This window comes from Cynocephalus volans, chromosome 15, assembly GCF_027409185.1.
Source record: "Cynocephalus volans isolate mCynVol1 chromosome 15, mCynVol1.pri, whole genome shotgun sequence".
NCBI lineage: Eukaryota > Metazoa > Chordata > Mammalia > Dermoptera > Cynocephalidae > Cynocephalus > Cynocephalus volans.
In genome coordinates this window covers 10,167,597-10,184,752 of record NC_084474.1, presented here as the reverse complement: position 1 = coordinate 10,184,752, position 17,156 = coordinate 10,167,597, and the positions used below count along the sequence as shown (strand labels likewise).

General features: G+C 41.1%; 1 protein-coding gene across 1 annotated transcript in view; it reads left to right on the top strand.

Annotated features, from left to right (window-relative positions):
• Positions 1-17,156, top strand: part of PXDNL (peroxidasin like) — a 430,031-nt gene that overhangs the window by 309,936 nt on the left and 102,939 nt on the right. The window contains exons 9-12 of the mRNA XM_063079245.1: positions 1,888-2,057; positions 5,962-6,228; positions 14,145-14,261; positions 16,220-16,378. Coding sequence (XP_062935315.1) covers positions 1,888-2,057; positions 5,962-6,228; positions 14,145-14,261; positions 16,220-16,378 — 713 coding nt within the window. The remainder of the gene's footprint in view (positions 1-1,887; positions 2,058-5,961; positions 6,229-14,144; positions 14,262-16,219; positions 16,379-17,156) is intronic.

The window sequence follows — 17,156 nt, the reverse complement described above, 5'->3', positions numbered from 1 at the left end:
ACCACATGTTCTCACTTATTGGTGGGAGCTAAAAATTAATATATAAATTCACACACACACATACACACATACACACACAAACGGGGGGGGGTAAGAAGATATAACAACCACAATTATTTGAAGTTGATACAACAAACAAACAGAAAGGACATGGTTGGGGGGGAGGGGGGGAGGGAGAAGGGAGGGAGGTTTTGGTGATGGGGAGCATTAATTAGCTACAATGTATATCGACAAAATAAAATTTAAAAAAAAAAAAATAAAAAAATAAAAATAAAAATGATTTAGTTGCTGAATACTAAATGAGCCTTTAGAATTTGGGCACTTTAAGAAAACATGTTCTCTGATGTTCGTTCCCTGCTACTTACACCGAGTGGCTTTGGCAGCTCTACTTACAGGAACATCCACCATCTACTTTCTTTGCCTGTGCCTTGCACTGCTGGCCATGTGAAAGCAGTCCTGTTTTTCCTAAAGCTAATCTCTTCAAAAATGACAACTTGAAGTTCTCATCTGGCTAATTGCTACTTTTTCTTCACATGGGTTTTTCTCACCCAATGGTTGAAGAAGAACAGATTGTCTCCATCTGTCCTGTCTTTTCTCTTCTGCTCCACTCTAAAAAATAAAGGTGAAATGTGGCCAGTCTGCTGCTTTCTTATCTTTTATGACAAAATTCTTAAATAAGGATGATAATTTCTCTATCTCTTCAACGTGCTTTACTGTTTTTATATACGAGAACAGGCTGAGTTATTCTTCAGTGTTTGCACATTTTGAAATTAGCAGAAAAATGTTTACTTGGATCCTATTGACTTTGTAAAACTAGCAGATTAAAGGGAGATTAACGGGATTCTCCCAATGGACTTGTTCCTCTGTGAAGGGTGTTCTTGGTGGATGGCACATTTTAGATGTTTAATACATGTTTAATGACTGATGAATGATAGGAGGGGGGTAGGTTTCCTTCTTCTATGCCTAATACATATATTAGAAATATGCATACTTGTGTGAACATCCATATACTTCCTCACACATAATCACTGAATATTTTTAATGGAAGAAAAATCTAGACCAGAAAAAAAATTCTGTAAAGATTTTCAACATACGTTTATGTGTCAGTAATATTGCATTTATTGCTAAAAGTAACCCATGTTAGCACTCCCATTGTTGTGATTATTGATGTAATGTGATGGTATACATCTAAACCTACTTGTACTCAATTAATTATCCATTTAGTTGACAGATGGCATTTTTGTAGTATATCCAAAATGGTCTAGGTCAATTAAGAGGGCCTAATGTCCAACAGATGGATCAGTGGTGTACGCTTTTTCAATGCTAAGTTGTGTAATTATACTTGACTTGGAGCCATGTTGGTTTGACTATGGATATTTCTTTTACACTTTAACAAAATATGAAAGTATACTGAATGACTCAGGGAAAGAATGAAAATCTTACCATCTGATGATTCCTTTTTTAAAAAGTAAGAATTCAGAAGTGTAAAAATGAGCTGAAACATCCCTTTCATAGGAGAGATTGCATCACTATCTACGTTCATGCTGCCCAGGAGTGCAGGGTATTGGAAACTCCGTCCCTTCTACCATGTGTGGTGTTACAGTTTGTGCTCAGGGTATAATCTCAGAAAGGAGAAGGGGGTGACTACAATTTAAAGTAAAATAACTTGAATTATTCAGATAATAAATTAACAAATTTGTATACATGAAACAAAGTCCTATATTCTGTCTTAAGAGTTTTAAATATGAGTGGCACTAAATCACTGTGTGTGTGCGTGTGTGCACGTGTGTGCGTGTGTGCGTGCGTGCGTGTGCGTGCGTGTGCGTGTGTGTGTGCGCGTGTGTGTGTGTGTGTGTATGTGTTTGTGTGTATTTCATTTATGTCCAGCCATTCACTGGATTTGGAAGATGATGCTCGACTTAACATGTTTGATGATGGGACACTCATGATCCGAAACACCAGAGAGTCAGACCAAGGAATCTATCAGTGCATGGCCAGAAACTCCGCTGGGGAGGTCACGACGCAGAATGCCATGCTCAGATATTCCAGTCTTCCGGGTAAAGCTTTTTGTTTTCCGGTTGGACTTAATATAAATGCACCAGTTATCCATCAGTTATTTCCACTAGAAAAATGACCTTCTATTGCTTCTTTAAAGTATGTAATGCTGAAACGATTGCCATTAACTGTGATTTTTCTAATCTTGTTTTAGAGAATCTTGACTTTTTTCTCTTAAAATTTGATTTCAGTCTCAGTTCTGTTCTTTTCCAGTACACCAAGATGTGGTTCTAAGACTTTGCTATTCTCCTTTCAAATATCCAACTTTCCACATCCTGAGACAGAGTGAACCAGTGCCACCTAGGCAGGAATATCACCCTCTTCAGAAATTCATTCAGTCATTTACTCATCCGGAATTCACTCAACACGTTTATTGAATGCCCACTGAGCTAGCTGTTGGGGATTGCATGGTTAACAGCCATGCACCTTCAACTTTCTGAGAGCTTTGCTTTGCCATAATTTCAATGGCTTATATAAACCAGACATGGTGACCGTGACAAATTTTTATTAACATCATTTTGAGATAGTGGAAATACATTGTCTTTCATTTTACCGAACCTATAGTCTATTAGGTGATGGCCATAATTCAACAAAATGATAAGTTTTATGATGTGTAAAGAGGGGATAGAAGCATAAAGGAGAGTTGTGTGCTGGTACAGATATAAAAACTGGCTGGGGGGGGGGGGAGAAGGCTGATTTGCAGCGTTTGTCAATCTCTGTGTTATAAATAATCCCCCCCATGGCCCATTTCTAGTTACCAACGTGACATTCCTGCATGTGGAGCTGGGAAAAGATGTGCAGGAGCTCACTATGATACAGTACAAGGGTCTTCAAAAAGTTCACGGATTCATATTATCTTTTAATTCCATCTTCCCACGAGCTTTCTGAAGTACCCTCATGTTTCCACCAACCAGCCATGATGAACAGAAATAATCTCAAGACCGTAGATAACAGTAAAATGTACCAAAATAATTAGAAGTGATGGATTTCAAAATTTAACTTTGATACTAATGCAATTCGTTTAATTGTAAATTTATGTAATTTAAAGTGCTAACAAGGGCTATACTTAAGGACCACCTTGCAGAGTGCTGGGAATTTGGCGGCTGGCTCTCCGGAGCTGGCTCCACACACACAGAGGGGAGCCCTTGCTGCAGACATGGGGGGCTGCCTTCACTCAAGAAAGGTTTTCCCGGGAGCAAGGGACGTGGGAGAAAGATAGCAGGGCTGATAAGCAGGGATAAAACACTATTTTAGGAGAAAGGGCAGCGTGAGGGAAGACAGAGCAAGGCACTGCCTGGCGGGCACAGAGGAAGGGCCGGGCCTGAGTTGCTTTGGTGAGGCTGAGGCGGGTCAGGTCACTCAGGCTCGAGAGCGACGGGAGTCAGGGTTTTCTTTCTGAAGGTGTCTCTGGCAGCAGTTGGAAGAGCAGCAGGAGGGCAGGTGACGTGGAGTCAGCAGGCTGCTGCGGGTGCAGAAGGGAGCTGGCGGCACCATGGGGGCGGGGACCCCGACAGAGAAGGTGGCAGTGAGCCAGAGCCGGCCCAGGAGCAAGCGCACTTGGACCGGGGATGGTTCGAATATGGGGATTCCTCGGGTAGTTCCCAAGTGACTCCGAACTGACAGACCGCTCCTCCTTCCACAGCCCCCGCCCACCGCCGCGTCACCTTCGCGGCCGACCCTGCGCACGCGCGTCCCTGCCTTGGCTCTGGAGCGCCACCTCCTGGTCACTGCCTGGCGTCCTGGGCCCGCCTCTGGGCTCTCCTGCAGCGGCCTCCCCTCCTCCCTCCTCTGCCCTTATCACGTTTTTTTCCTCCTCTGAGCTCTCCTTGAGTTTTGAAACAGTTCCCAAACGACCTTAATAACTAATCTAAAATTCACAGTTTTTGTTGCTGGTATCTTTCCTAAGATTCGGCTTGACGTTGCCATTATCTTCTTGCTTTCACACGTCCGTTGTTCACATCCCGCAGACATATTGCTACCCTTTCTTCCTCAAGTCTCTAAAAACTTACTTCTGAGATAAATCGGATTATCTTCCTTTCCATTTCTACCGCCATTGACCTAGTTCAAAACGTTTTCTTATTTCAATGATTGCAATGGTTTTCCCTGTACTGTCCTTCCCTCCTGCCAGCATGTTCTACAGCACTGAACAGCCAATGCTAAGGTAATTCTTTCCAAGGTGGACTGTGGTTTCACAGACTCAGTGTCTGTCACTGTCCTTGTAGCTAGACCATGAGTATGGAAGAAATGAATCTTGTGAGTCTTGATATCTTTCCAGTATCTAGCATTTTACTAATATACTCAAGACATTCAATATTGTTATAAATTGAATTAAATCTTGATTGCTGAATTAGATCAATTTATCTTTATGTCCAGGGTATGTTCATCTCAGGAACTGAGGAGCCACCAAATGTAGATTCAGTTGTTAGGCATTTTTAACCCTTCAGTATGTCTTTAATTTCTGCATGAGACTCTCAAGAAGATGAAAAATGAATTAGTAAGAATGAAGCGCCTTATATGGAAGTCTAAATTTTCTGTTTACAAATATACTTGGTGAATCAATTTGTAAAATGTTTTGCAGAAAGTAACTGAAATCTTGAATAGACATAGTTTAGACATAGCGTGTATGTGTTTGTTTCATTTTGTATATGTGTGTTTGTGTGTGTGTGTGTGTTTCTGTATGTATGTTGTATCGCAGGAGCCCCAAATCTGAGAGGACACTCTCATAATGTTTGCCTATTCCAAAGAACTCATCCAGGCCAATAGGTAGAGACATCAGTTTATTAGACTTACGGGAGTTGCTGATGGTGGATGGCCAGCTGGAAATATGCCCCACCATAGGGTGCATATGACAGTTATATAGTGAACAGATCGAAGTAGAGGTGTAAATAATTTGCATGCTTATTCACAGACCCTCACCCAACTCAGTGTTCTGGGGAGACCAGGCTAAGATAAGTCAGTCCACTCACTACCTTCCTGGGTTAGAGTAGTTTACCATCAGTGTTCTAACTTACTTAGGGTAACTAACTTACTTACTCTGCTTCCTCCAGCCCTCTGTTTGTCTTAAAGGGGATGTGCCTTTCCTTCGGTAATTACCTCAGACAGAGGTAGTTTCCCAGGAGGGAAAGGGAACTCTGGTATGCATGGGGAGAGGGAATAGGTCTATGTCTAGCATTTACCCTACATATGTGTTTGTGTATGTTTGTGTATGTGTGTGTTTGTGTTTCTTTGTGTGTCTTTGTGCATGTGTGTTGTGTGTGTGTGTGTTTGTGTGTGTGTTTTGACTGTACACTACAAGTAGTATGGGATACTCTATACAGGGCTGCCTCATTATCCCAATGAACAAATTACTCTTCAACCCTTTGCATGTCAGCCTCTTTTTTTCCCTTGTAATTGTCATCTCTTGGTCATGAGGTGGGTCCTGTAAACCCAACTCATGCCTGAATTCCAGGTGGCAAACAGGAGAAAGAGGAATGACATGTTAGACTTTGCCCCTTTATTCGGGAAGGAAATTCTCTTCCCAGTGACATGTGCCTACATCTCTTCAGCAGAACTGTGTAAAAATAAATAAATAAGTAAAGAAGAAAAAAGTGAATATTTTTAAATGAGAACATTTAAACATTTAGCTCCTAAAATAAGGAATATGTATTGGGTGGGCACATGGCAGTGTTTAGGATATACCATGGCATCAGTGCAAGCAGTCTTTTAAAAAAATTATGTATTTAAATCAAATCCACCACATTTAATCTATTTTAGATTTAATTCTTTGGGAGCTTAACATTTGTATACAATATTTAAGTATAAAGGCATTTTGAAAATGGCAATAGTCTTAAAACCACAATGCAGAATTTAGATAAACCTTCCTAACTGCTGCTGCTGTACTGTGTTTTGTTCCCCTCTCGCCCTTAGCCAAACCTAGTTTTGTGATCCAGCCACAGGACACAGAGGTTTTAATTGGCTCCAGCACGACTTTGGAGTGTATGGCCACAGGCCACCCACACCCCCATATTACTTGGACCAGGGACAATGGAGAGGCACTGGATGGATCCAGGCACGTGGCGACTTCTGGGGGCCTTTTCCTACAGAACATCACACTGCAGGATCACGGGCGATTTACCTGTCATGCCAGCAATAACCAAGGCTCTGCTCAAGCTGAAGCAAACATAATTGTACAAGGTAGGGGGGAAGAAGGTTGTGATTGAAACGTTCCTCCTACTGCACTCAGGAAATTATGTTTTCAACTTAAAAAATAATGTCATGTACGTTATTTTTATGTGCCATTTATTTTTTTGACACAATAGAATTTTCAAAACTAATCTGCTTCAAGTTAAAGCTTTTTTTTTTTGTCACTTCAATTTTTATCCAAATGCCAGAATCAACCATTAGCAACAAAAGAGTGAAGTCATTAATCTGGCAGCAAACTGTCAAAAGATATTTGTGCTTCAGAATATTTTAGAAATAAAGGAAAGACACTACAGATATGAAAGGGAAAAGGCTGTGCCTTAAGTTCATAGTCACTGACCAGACTGTCTGCTTGGTGTAGCTTGAGGACTCTTACAAGCAGCAAGGCTGCATAACAACAGCAATAATGAAACTATTCTGAATCCAGAAAATAATTTATATGTGTGAGCATACAACCATGTTGTCAGGAAGACACATTCCTCTGCTGTTCTTTTGCTTTTCTTCTGGGCTCCACTTCCTCTCTGTTGTGTGTGTGTGCGCATGTGTGTGCATGTGTGCCTGTGTGTGCGTGCCCAGGCACATGCACCCAATTCTCCTGCAGGTTTAGTAAACAGCAGAATATAAGTTATTGGAATGATGCCAACAGTCCTGTTCTATCCAAATGTTTTTCATCAGCTGACAAGAGTACGGTAATTTACAATTACATGTTTTAAGGGCCTCCTGGAGCCATGTGTATTTTAATTGAGCTAAGAAGTTTCATTATTTTCAGATTTGCATAGAATGTTATCTATTAAAATGCTAGATCCTGAGAAACAGAGAACAAAGACAATTTAGAAATGTATAACTGGCAGTTCTGGGTTGTAGGGGCATCTGGGCAGTGGGTTCCAGCTGCTCCGAGAATAGCATTGGCCCATTGGAAGGCATAGGACTTCATCCAACTTAGGTTTCCAGCATTCAGTAAATGTTTTCTGAATTGAATTGTTTAGCAACTCCTTAAGTAGCAACAGATCAATAATTTCATGTTTCCATTGACATGTCTGAGGAAAAAATTGTTTTCTCCTAGAAATGCTAATATCATGAAAAACACTTTCCTTGCTCTGTAACCAAGGTATAAAAATGAATTTTTTTTTTCTCAAAGTCTTTGGTAACTCCTGGGGGAAATTACTTTTAAAGAACCCAAACATTATTCTTAGACTCAATGCATTGGGATTGAAAAATGCTTTTGAAGAAATAGTGTTGGGTTTTTGTTTTCTTGCATTGTTTTATGTCGAATGTCTTTGTTTTAAAAAAAATGTAATGCCTAATCCTACATTTGCACTTTAACAGGCTCCATTATTTCACACTGTTCTAGTCTTTTCCACATTAGACAATAATTTCTTCATTGATGTAGCAAGTTGGTCATTTTAGTGCTATGAACTAATAAATGTAAACCAATCATTTACTTAAATCTTTTCTATTATTTGCTAGGATGTGAAATCTTCAGGGTTTGTTTTGGTTTTTTAATTTACGTTTTTTAAGTTCTTGCGTGCAGTTCCTCTTCTGTTTGTTCATCTGCATCAACTGCTGTTTCACCAAACTCTGATCACATTTAGGCTGTGCTGGCTTCTCATACCACAATTCACTAATGACTTCTCTTTGCCAGTTAGTTTGTGAAAGAAAGTGAGCTGAGACACTGGGTACCAATTAGGCTTTATTAAAGGAAAAGAATCTGCCAGTCTGTGCTCAAAGTGGAGGGCAGCCCGGGGCTGCCCTGAAAATGGGGACGACACCCAGTGACAGGGTGAGAGAGCTTATATAGGGTGCCAAGGGCTGGCTGATACCATCAAGGAGAGGCATTATGCTAATGCAGAAGCTATGCGACCAGGGTGGAGAATTGCACCCTTGCAGCAGCAAAAGGGTTTCTGTTTTGCAGAAGTCACGAGGCTTCTCATAAAGGGAAGGGGGGAGGGGTTTGGTGCTGGAGTGAAAGACAAGGCTGGTGGCTATTTTGTGCTTATTGTGTGAACGGTGACACCAGTCACATCGAAGATCCATCATTCCTGCCTTTTAAGTATAGGGAGAAGGGAAAAGGGGCAAAGGTCTGCATTCTTCTGAAGCTACTTCCTACTGGAGATAGGCAAAGATATGGAAAAAATAAAAGATTTATGTTGGTGGGTAAAACAATTAGGTGCCAGGGTATTGGTGTCATGTGGGGAGGCTGTATTCTTCCAGGTAAGGGTTGCTGATTCTGAGGGGCTGATATCCTCCTCACAGGAATAATTTGGTGACCTTTTGGTTGTTGAAAGCCTGCATGTGTTTCTGCAAGAAATTAGAGAAACACCAAAAGAGACAGGGACCAAAGGGCAGGATGAATCCCAGCACAGTCAGGAGTCCTAGTAGGGGCGTAAGCCAGGGTATCCTAGCATTCAGTGACTGGGGCCACCCCCCAGGTGTGTTTGTGTTTTGTAACCCTTTACAATGGAGATCAATGCTTGCCATTAAATGGTTTAAGTTGTTTTGGATCACCCCGGACTCATTTACATAGTAACAGCATTCCTCCCCCAGGAAGAGGCAGGTGACTCCCTTCTTGGCTGTAAGGAGGTCAAAGGCCTGACGGTACTATAAAGTAACTGATGTGAGTGAGGTGACCTGTCGCCCGAGGGAGGAGATGCTTGTCTATACTTGGTTCTAAAGAGAGTTTTTGATAGAATTGAGAGGCAGTAGTAAGGCCTGCTATGCCAGTCCCAGTTGCAGGAAGGATCCCTGCCCCAATTAAAAAAGGTACAATTAGTGCCCTACAGGAGCGGGGGCACTTCCTGAGAGTGGGGCGCCAAAGTTAGTCCCAGTCCCATCTCCATCCCTTCATCTGTCTGGACAGCGAGCCAAATGAATATGCAAGAAATCACGTTAGGAGGCAGGCAACAGGATATCATAGTTTTATAAAGGAAATATATTCTGGTTTTAGGGCATGGATGAGGAGGGGGTAAGTGAGTGATAGCATTTGGTGTTAGTGAGGCAGAGTGTGGGCAGGTCCCGCACAATGCTGACAGTCCCCACTGAGGGAGATTAGAGGAAAGTGAAGAGACATTTGTGGAAACATTGTGGGCTGCATCGACAGGGAGGGGGGTGACCACAAAAAGTTTCTCGTGAAGTGGGAGACAGATGAGTCGCTTGGGGATTAGTCTGATTCACTGAGGACTGCATCATCCCCCTAGACCTGTAACCTCCATGTTCCAGGTGAGGAGGAGGATTGAGATAGGAGGAAAAACATGGGAAGGATGCAAGGGGTTAGGGATCTGAAAGAATTTAAAGGGGACTTTGCCACAGTGAAATTGCTAAGAAGCACCCTAATGACAGGAGGTAAAGGAGTGCAGGGGAAACCTTCCTATAATGTTACACTCCTTTGTGGCATCACTGGCCAATCCTGTAGCAAGTACTAGAATGGATAGTATAATAAAGGTGAGGGACACGGGGTGGCATTTACTTATCGTGTCCTATGATGGAAAACCTGCAATAGCAGATCAGGACCAGTCTTAGAGTAGTTCTTGTGCAAAGGACATGGAGCGGGTCTGCAAGAGTAAGAGGATAATCACCGGGGGAAAGATCATCCTTCTTTTCGGATTGGGAGAAGAGTGGAGGTCCTGGGGATTTTTAATTTTGTGGTTCCTAAAAGTGTTAGGGGAGGTTGGGTTGGGGGTTGAGCAGAGGGATCCCTCTGACTTGGTGTTAACAGATTTTTTGGGTAAAGTCTCAGGTGCTAGTTTTTCCAAGGGTAAGTGATACCAAGGGCATTTCTACTGTATAAGACCCTTCCCAACACGGTGATAGAGGCTTTGGGATTTGGGTTTTAATATACATTTGCTGTCCTGGGCTCAGTTTTTTAATGTGAAAGCTGTGTTGAGGTCGTATTTGGACCATCCTCAAGCTTTTTTAGTTTTTATTGAATGTCAGGGGCTGATTGGGTAATGAAATGAGAGTGTAAGAGGGCCATGCCTGCAGGGGAGCTTGGGTCCATACATGTGTATTTATGTAGGGCCTCAGAGAGGTGGGTCAGGAATTCACTGGGATTTTTAGTGGATCTTTGTGTGATTTCTGTAAGCTTGTCATAATTGACTGACTTGTGAGTAGTCTTTTGGAGGCCATAAATCACGTATGTGTCCTGTTATCCCAGAGATCCTGATCCCCATGGCCAGCCTGGTAGTCCCAATTTGGGTCCATGTGAGGAACAGCAATGGCTCCCAGGCCTCCTGTTCTTCTGAGCATGTACATCGTGTGCCTGTTGTTGGGCTGTTATCCAGACCTCCTCCCTGTCTTCAGGGGATGGATATGTGTCTGGGTCAGACTGGAAGGATCCCTGTCATTTTTCGATTTGGGAAAGGCCCGAAAGAGAAAAAGGGACATGGACTCAGACAATTCCCTCCGTCCCAGCCACTTCATGGAGGGGTATAAAGGAGCCAGAGCTGAGGCAGGTTGTTACCTGACAAAGGGGAAGAAGGAGAGGGGTTGGATGGCTGAGGATGAGCATCTCGAGACCAGGTAGGGGGAAGAGAGGAGACAGGTGAAGGCTGATGGATCAGAAGATTGATCTGAGTCCAGAAGGGGAGGTCGAGCGTGAGCTAGAAGAATTTGAGATGTAGGGTAGTTTTGACAGAGAGGATTGTAGTTGGAGATAGAAAGAAGGCTTGAACATAAGGATTCTCTCCAGCTTTGCCATTTTGGTGACAAAAATTGTCTAAATCTCTGAGAGTATCTAAATTGAGAGTGCCATATTGTGGCCACTGGTATCCATTGTAATGAGGTGTTTGAGTTTTAATGTCGCCCTGAAAGCCAAGAGATTGTCCAGGAGACAGCCCAGACGTGTAGAGAGCAGAGTATAGTAGAAAACAACATGTTTAGGTTTAATGTCTCCCTGGAGGATAAGTGGTAAATTGGACAAGAGACAGCTCAAGGGCATAGAGCATGGAGGTTTGGATTGCGAGGATCCCATTTAGAGGGTGAGAAAGGAAACAGGCAGTTCTAGTAGAAGAAGAGTGCCAACAAAGAGCGTCCTCTTTGCTGTCCACCTTCTTTTTGAGAGCATAGCCACGAACTGGCTAGAGGAGCATCCTCTAATAACTGGGGGGTCACAAGAGGGGTTCCCTTGGTCAGGTGCTTGGGCTTTGAGAGTGAGAGAGAGCGAGTCAGGGGAAACTGTGATGAGAGAAGACCAACCCATTAACTCACTCTGAATTGAGGCTGGTGTTGGATGCATTGGTCTGAAATGGCAAAAAGAGAGAGTCCCAGAGGTACCTGGTTTGGCAGGTCTGGGGAGGGTGGCCAAGGGCCAATCAACCCAGGTGGGGATCATCCAACAACATCAGCCAGAACCCTTCCTGGGTTTTGGCACCAAAATGAAAGAAAGTGAGCCGAGATGCCGAGTACTGATCAAGCTTTATTAAGGGAAAAGAATCTGCCAGGCTGTGCTCAAAGTGGAGGACAGCACCAGGTGTGGTGGTGAGAGAGTGTGTATTGGGCACCAAGGGCTGGCTGATACAGTCAAGGAGGGGCATTATGTAATGCATAAGCTATGTGACGGGGGTGGAGAATTGTGTCCTTGCAGCAGCAAAAGGATTTCTGTTTTGCAGAAGTCATGAGGCTTCTCATAAAGGGAAGAGGGGAGGGGTCTGGTGCTGGAGTGGAAGACAACGCTGGTGGCTATTTTGTGTTTATTGTGTGCACAATGGCACTGTTCACATCCAGGATCCATCAGTTTGCACTGAAATAGCCATCTGCCTGTTCTTTGTCATTTCAACTGTGTTTTTGTGTCACTTGTAGATCTGTGTGTAGAGATTTTTAATTGGTCTTCAAATGGTCCATTAATCATTCTGTACATTTATAAGAGTCTTCTTTTATTTGCCTGCTCACAGACTAAATATTTCAGGATGTACCCTTGCTAGGTCATTTTAACAGGTGTTCTATCAATTTTCTTTAATCTATTTAAGCCAAGATCACCATTATCCAGATAAACTTCCTTCCCTAAACTAGCTGGAATAAATGACAACTAAAATGTCAAAAACAAATAAGCCAAAATCAAAGATTCAATGAAAGGCATGAATCACAGTGTGGGATAGGCTTAGGGTGAAAAGGCCTATCATAATCGACAACATAAATCAAAAGGCTTTTTGCATAGGCATCATGATCATGAATAGCCATAAGGGCAGATTTTAATAAAAGAGCAATATACTTCCTGTCAGCATGTGCTATTTTAGCCCTGGAGTCGGACTCAGTTGGCTGCTGTTTCAAGTGGAAGGCCCAGAAATGCAAACCTCATCATTCCTAATTCCTGATTAGAATTCTCTGATTCCTCCCGCCTTCTTTGCCTGCCTTAGTGACGTTCAAGTATTTTTGGTTTTCTCCCCATTTAGGTAATAATTTCTTTACTGATCTAGCAAGTTGGTCATTTCAGTGTTATGAACAAATGCAATCTGATCATTTACTTAAATTCTTCCTATTCTTTGCTAGGATGTGGAATCTTGGAATTTTTTTTTTTTTTTAATGAAAACACATGAAATAAAACAATGCTTTTCACCCAGACTTGTCTAACTGTGAATTTTAGTTATTATTAATAAGTTGAAATCAAATTTTCTACATTGGAACCTTGGCTAAATTACTTGTCTTAACTACTACCTACTTTTATTATATAGCTCTTTTACTATGTCATGAATCCATTTTTTAATGTAGAAATATTTTAAGTCATTCCTAGCAATTTTAGGAGTTAGTGTAATGTTCTGTAAAGAACATCAGGCTGGGGGTTGAGTGACCTGGATTCTCATACTGCCTCTTCTACTTCTTAGTTCTAACTGAGAGAAATTCAGTTCAACCTCCCCCAGTCTGAATTTCTTCATCTTTGGAACAAGGAGCCCGAGGCTCTGACCTGTGGGTTGTTTTCCAGCTTGACTTTTCTAGAACACTATTACAAATAGCTTGCAGGCTTCCTAAGGGTTTTCATGAATTTGTGCAACTTTGTAATTTATCTGATATTATAGTTATTTAGTCTAGCACCTTACTTAGAATCAGTGAAAAGTTAAAAAAAAATCTTTATTACCTGCTCACAGTATGCAACTTGCAACAAATACATTTTGCCAATTATTATTTCCTTTATCATGTTTCTTGTATTTGCATATGGTGGGTGGGAGCAGGGTAGTAGGAACTGTACAAATATCTAACAACACGGAAGTGATTTGTCAACTCATCTTGGAAAGTTCTTTTGAAAATGTTATCATGTAGGTATTATGGGGGATCATCATGTCATTCTTAAATGGCATTTTGATTTATTTCTTATATTAATCAAAGAATCACATACAGAATCCTTTTCTATAAACTGCATGTGTAGTTACTTGCAGTTCATTATTTACACAAAATCAACTATAAAATACCTGAATATTTGGAACTCTAAATTTTGACTTAAATGTGACTTTTTTAAAGCTATAATTTCATATGTTATAGAAAAATTCACCTTAAGAAACATGTTTTTTTCTTTCTGAAATTAATAGAGCAATTTGTTTCAGATTTTATTGTGTGTGAAAGTTTGGCGAAAATTATTTTGTTAATGATTCAAATATGATTTGTAGTTTTAATTATGTTTGTCACCGCTACTAAGTAACAACCAGGAGGATTTAATCATATGAAGCAGCTCCCAGGAGATTTAGAAATGGTTCCTTCTTACTGCCTATTGCTTTTCTGCTTTGCAAACCAGATGTGTGTGTTGCTGGGTCCTTTGCAAGCAGGCACAAACATATGCAAGCACCTACGTGTTCTTAATATCCTTGGGGATAAATAATGGGAAACAAATTCTAATTGCACAACACATTTAACCTATTTCCTTTTTTCTCTTGGTATTAAAAGTTTGTAAAATCATTTTCAATTTTGATGCACTCTTTCATTCTCTTTAGTGCCTCCACAATTTACGGTAAGGCCCAAGGATCAAGTGGTGCTGGAAGAACACACTGTGGAATTTCCCTGTGAAGCAGAAGGCCGCCCACCTCCAGTCACTGTGTGGACAAAAGCAGGTATTGGCACATCTGCAAGTGATTGTTGGAAGAAGGAAATTCTTTCTTTTTCCGGAGGCTATAAAAATAATTTAAACTAATTTCCATAGGTATATCATGGGCGTGAAAACACCACTCAGAAAGTAATCTTTGATTTAGATATGACACCATAATAATTTTTGTGATGTTTTAAGTTGCAGCATTTGAATGTATGGATTTCCTGGGATCATCCTCTCGGGGACTCAGGTCCTGATTTTTAAAAGGAAATCACTGGAAAGTTCAGCAGTTTTAAATATTTTTAAAAAGTGGCAGAATCCTCTTTTAGTTCAAAATTAAATTGTAAGTGAAATGAAATCATAAATGAAGCTCAACATTTTAAACATAAACGAAGCTCTCAAAAGAGCTGCTGTTTTTGACATGTGAGTGGATGGGGTGTGCGGCCTGGAAGGAGTGTCCCCTGTCCCCAACCAAAGGAACCAGGACACTTCCAGGGAGCCAGGAGACATTGTAGAACCATGCTGGCAATCTGGTGGATGAGAGCTTGTCTAAGATTCTTCCGGGTTTGGAAATTCTACCTTTTTTAGTTCAGGTACTAGATTAAATTCAAAACACACTTACATTTGTGAATTTCTTTGACAAAGTTTTGCCCTTGTTTTTATGAGATTAGAGAAATGCACTATGTGGGTAGGAGGTGGATCTTGGAGCCCTAAGGCCTAGCTTCATGCTGCGGATTGATTGAGTTGTATCCCCCAGAGTTCATACATTAAAGCTTGATCCCCACTGTAACTGTTGAGGGTGGGAGATCCTATTATGGTAATTCAAAGGTGGGGCCTTGAAGAGGTGATTAGATTGTGGGACCCTGCCATAGTGAATGTATTAAAAATGGTGGTCATGGGTGTGTTTCTGAGGACTTTAAAAGGAGAGCATGTGAGAGTCTCTCTCTGCTCGGCCATTTCAACAATGTAATACCCTGTGTTGCTAAAATCACCACCAAGGAATATCCTCACCAGATGTGTTCACTGGACTTTGGACTTCTCAGCCTCAGAAACTATAAGCAATAAATTTCATTTTCTTATGAATCACACAGTTCCAGGTATTTTGTTATAAGCAACAGAAACAGACCAATACAGTTCATGTCTCCACTCTTTCATTTACTAGTTTTGTGGTCTTGGGGAAGTAAGTTAACTGCTGTTTACCAGAGTCTCTTTGTCTCTATGCCAAGGGTATTGATATTTCCTATATTATAGAGTGGTTGTGGGGATTGATTTGAATGTGTTTATACTCAAACATTTAGAACAGTAGCTGGTACATTGTGTGCACTCTCAATAAAAGTTAGGTATTATTTTTTCCATCTGTAGCAAGACAGTCACACACACAATTTTACTGAAATGGTTGAGAATGGCAATTTCATTTAAGATTTAGTAACCACAGAGAATAAAGTGTTAAGAAGGTTTTAGAGGCGCAGTAAGCTCAGATGTGAGAAGTACAATGATGGCCTGGGGTATGGGTGTGAGAATTAACAGCATGAATATCACCAAATCCCCATTCTCCATATCCTGCCTCAGCACTTTAAATGTTATATTCCAATATTGTTTTCATATTTCAAATATTGTATACATGTGGTAAACACATATTAGGGAGGTGTGTTAAAATTGTATTTAGTAATCAGATAATTTTTGCAATTCGTAGTCTAATTGTTATAAGTAAAACTGAGGGAAATAAACTTGAAGGGGGAGAGTTTGTTAAGAGGCAGAGCTGCTCTCCCGGTGAGAGTTGATAATTATTTGCAACACAGTGCCTGAGGCTGCAGGGCAGGTCAGGGGGGGCAGGCACGTGGGAGGAGCCCTCGCAGTCCACACCAATGCCAGGGATTTCCTGGAAGACTGCCTTAGCCAGACCCAGGACAGTCGTGCAGTCCTGCCTTTCCGCTTGTTGGGCCATGCAAACCAATACAAAGTACTTCCTTTCCCTCTTTGCAGGAGGACAGCTCCCTCCGGAAGGCCGGCACATGGTTCTCTCCTCTGGCACTTTGAGAATTGATCACGCAGCCCAGCATGATGATGGCCAGTATGAATGTCAAGCAGTTAGTCCACTGGGGGTGAAAAAAGTGTCTGTCCAGCTGACTGTAAAACCCAAAGGTAATGCATGCTGTGACTCAATTCACAGCCCAAAGAGAGCACATCTTTCTGTGCCTTTGACACATCCAGCAGGGACCTTATTACCTTCCTTTAAAAAAAAAATTGGATCTAAGGAATTGCAAATTTGAGACCTTCTTTCAATCAGTCTTTTATGTAACTTTTCTTTACTTTTAAATTTTATTTGTATTAATGCTAATATGATAATGTTTTCTTCCAAGAATACCATTTCATGTTTCCTTACAAAATTTTCTACAATTAATTAGTCCTACCTACATAGACTGTCTTGCAGAAAGATGCAGTTTCTCATGCCTGATGGGGTAAGTCTTGCTCTTTACATTGATATGTTTTTTATGCTCACAGTTTCAGGGAATGCAGTGCAGATACTCTGCTCCAGAGATCTCATGTGAAGACTGTGTCTAGGTTTATCCTAAATAATCGTATTCTGGAATGAGATTGTGTTTTTTTCCCATAACTTATTGTCAATTGAGATGTAAAAAAAGAAAACAAAAGAAAACCCCTCAAATTTAAAATTTTTAAAGATAACCCCAATATAAGAATGAAAAATGGTTGTTATTAACTACTTCTGAAGTTTCTTGTGGTTCCTGGCTTGTGTTGAAATGATGGAACTTAGTTACGATATCTGTAGCACGTAAATTGCATTTTCAGCATTGCTTTACATTTTAATATAATTTCCTACATTTCTTCACAGATTTGCTATATATAATTTGTTTTGATGTAGAACTAAATTCAGGGGTGACATGAATTTAGATGAGTACAT